General features: G+C 40.3%; 1 protein-coding gene across 1 annotated transcript in view; it reads right to left on the reverse strand.

Moving 5' to 3' along the window:
* Actr10 (actin related protein 10) overlaps positions 1-3,460 on the reverse strand; it is a gene marked incomplete in the record, with an annotated part of 36,299 nt that overhangs the window by 2,384 nt on the left and 30,455 nt on the right. The window contains 1 exon segment of the mRNA XM_029566686.1: positions 85-286. Within this exon segment, the coding sequence (XP_029422546.1) occupies positions 85-286 (202 nt within the window).

Here is a 3,460-nt window from a genome sequence, read left to right on the forward strand (position 1 = left end):
CCTCTGCCTCCTGAGTGCTGGGATTAAAGGTGTGCGCCACCATGCCTGGCTATAATTATTATATTTTAAAAACTAAATTCTTACCTCCCAACCAGGCCACACAATTAGCCTTTGCAGGTGGAGTATGAATTCGGAATGTCTTGGTCCCAAGTGTTTTTTTGTATTTTGGTTTTTCTACCAAATATCTTATTTCTGCAAGCAATCTGTGGAGAAATCCTGGCAACATAGATGTGCCACCTATGATTACCAAATTTTCTGCTAATTGCTTCCTGGTGTCTATTGGGCACTGTTATTGAAAAAGAAAAGAAAAAATAAATTATCTTTAATGGATAAATACTATTTGGCTAAACTTAATATACAGAAATGGATACTACAGAACTAACATTATCAATTGTTTGCAAAGAGAAACTTGTAAGGTTTCTTTCATATACCAAGTGTAACCACCATGAAAATGCTACCATATACATAAATATATACAGACCTTTAAATATCTTTATTTTAATTTTAAAAATTTATTTTATGTAAGCCGGGTATGGTAGTCCATACCTTTAATCCCAGAACTCAAGAGGCAGAGGAAGGTGGATCTCTGTGAGTTCAAGGCCAGCCTGGTCTCCACAGCAAATCCAGGCCAGCTGTGGCTACAGGGAGACCCTCCCTCAAAAAAGACAAAAAAATTTATTTTATGTTGGTACAAGTGTTACATGCCTGCATGTACATCAAGTGTACCTGTGCATGCAATGCCTGTGGAAGCCAGAAAAGGGTGTTGGATCCCTTAGAAAAAGAGTTACAAAGAGTTGTTAGCTGCAATGTGGGTGTTGGGAACTAAACCCTGGCCCTCTGCAAGAGCAGCCAGTGCTCTTAACTGTTGAGCCACCTCTCCAGCCTCCTCTTTTTTTAGATTTAAAATTTTTATTATATTTGACTTTATGTACATACGTAGGGTATGTGTGTAGGTATGCAGGTGCCATGTGCTTAGGAGAGCAGAGGACAGCTTGCAGGAGTGGGTGATCTTCTACTATGTGGGTCCCAGGGATTGAACTCAGTTGTCAGACTTGGTGACAAGTGCCTTTACTCGCTCAGCCATCTATCTAGCTGTCCACAGTTTTAGAATAGTAGGGGTTTTTTTTGTTTTGAATTCAGGGCCTCATACGTTAGGTATGTGCTCTACCACTGAACTTTATTCTCAGCCCAAAATAGTGTGCAGTTTTAATTTCTAAGTGACAGAGGCAGTAATACGAGTGCACTTGTTTTCTTTTTTCTTTTAAATTTTATTTATTATTTTTATGTTATGTGCATATGTGTGCTGTCTGCATGTAGGTAAGTGCACCCATGTCGTGCAATACCCTCGGAGGTCAGAAGAGGCTGTTGGATCCCTTGGTACTGAAGTTACGGACAGTTGTTAGCTGCCTTGTGGGCGCTGGGATTCAAACCCGGGTCTTCTGCAAGAACAGTCACTGTTCTTAACTGCTGAGCCATCTCTCCAGCCCCCAAGTGCACTCAGTTTCAAGGTAAAAATGACTCAGTTTGGCAAGTGTGAAAAAAAAGAACTTTTTTTGTTTTTTAGTAAGGAAAGCATGTAAAACTTTATTTTTCTCCCCACTCCCATTTCCTTTTGCTTTTTTGAGACATAACCTCCCTATGATACCCTCCAAGGGGAGCCAGAAACTTACCACATAACCCTGGTTGACTCAAACTGCAATCCTCTTGCCTCTGTCTCTAGAGGGCTAGGATAACAGGAGTGTGCCACTGCATCTGGCTTAAAACTTAATTTTTCAGGGTTTTTATCTTCACACTATTTTATATGTATACAACAGCCAATTGCTAAATGGGGAGATAATACTCCTAGAGCCTGATAGGAGGTTCTAACAGGAGAGTGAAGCTACTTATATACCTTGACTAAAGGACATTCTCCTTTACAGGGAAAGGTCATACTCTCTGTGCAGCTTTGGGAGGATACATAGAAACATGAGAAAATAGGGCCCTGTCTAGCCAATCAGATCAGCAAATCATGCCTGGCAATCAATGGGGTGCCAGAAGTCACAGTCATCATGCTCATCTAAAACTCATAGAAAAACTGTTATTTCCTCATGAGTTCTAAGAATTAGGAATGATATGGTCCTTCACTGTGTAGTGTCCTAGAGACAGACAATACCTACTACAGTGTATTTCTGATGGAGCCCCACGGTGACATTAATTAAACAAAGATATACTACCATATGTCCCATGGAATTTAAAATCCACTACCAGGAGCTGGAGAGATGGCACAGCAGTTAAGAACACCTGCAGTACCTGCAGAGCACCCAGGTTCAATTCCCAACAACCACACAAAGGCTAACAACCATCTTGGTTAACTGAAGTTTCAGTGGATCCAATCCCATCTTCTGGCCTCCATGGCGCACATACATACATTTAAGCAAAACTCATACACATAAAATAAAAATAAATGAATCTTTAAAAAAATAAAATAGCTGGGCATGGTGGTGCACACCTGTAGTCCCAGCACTTGGGAGGCAGAGGCAGGCGGATCTCTGTGAGTTCAAGGCCAGCTTGGTCTACACAGAGTTCTAGGCCAGCCCCAGCTACAAGGAGACCCTGTCTCAAAAAGACCTAAATAAATAAATAAATAGATAAAAAATAAAATCCACTACCATACAAAACTGAATCTGAAGGAACTAAAAGCTACCCAAGGTACTTAAAGCTACAGTATAAAATGAGTCTGCTATCTCTGTTCTGATAAGATGTTAGTCTATGACACTCATTATCTGTACTTGAAATATAGGTACCATATCTCAGTGCCAAAAGTAAAACTCATTAACTAAAAACACATTATTTCTTACACTTATTTGTGTGTCTGTCTGTCTATGTGGGGGTGTGTGTGCATGCTACAAGATGTGTGGAGGTCAGAGGACAAACTGAAAGAGTAGGCTCCACCATGTGGGTTCTGGGGATCAAAATTAGGTCATTAGGCCTAGTGGCAAGTGTCCTTATCAGCTGAGTCATCTCGGTGGTCCTATAAATATTTAAAAAATAATCTGGTCTGGAACTCTTCATCTATCTGCCTTAGCCTCTCAAGTGCTAGGATTACAAATATATGCCACCATTCCTGAAAACATTAGCCACAAAATTCCACAGAAAAGTTAAAGTAAAAAAATCTAGCTGGGTCCCAGCAATTGGGAGGCAGAGGCAGGTGGATCTATGTGAATTCAAGGTCAAAAAGACCAAAAAAAAAAAAAAACTAGCCAGGTATGATCATGCACAACTTTAATCTCAGTACTTGAGAAGCAGAGGCAGAGGCAGAGAGATCTCTGTGAGTTTGAGGCTAGCCTGGCCTAAAAAGTGAGTTCCAGGCCAGCTACATATTGAGACCCTATGTTTTTTTTTTTTTTTTTTAAAAATACTGCCTAAGTATTCGTCTAGCAGTTTTAGAGTTTCAGGTATCACCCTGAAGTCTCTGATAACT

This window comes from Nannospalax galili, unplaced genomic scaffold, assembly GCF_000622305.1.
Source record: "Nannospalax galili isolate Female #2095 unplaced genomic scaffold, S.galili_v1.0 scaffold336, whole genome shotgun sequence".
Lineage (NCBI taxonomy): Eukaryota > Metazoa > Chordata > Mammalia > Rodentia > Spalacidae > Nannospalax > Nannospalax galili.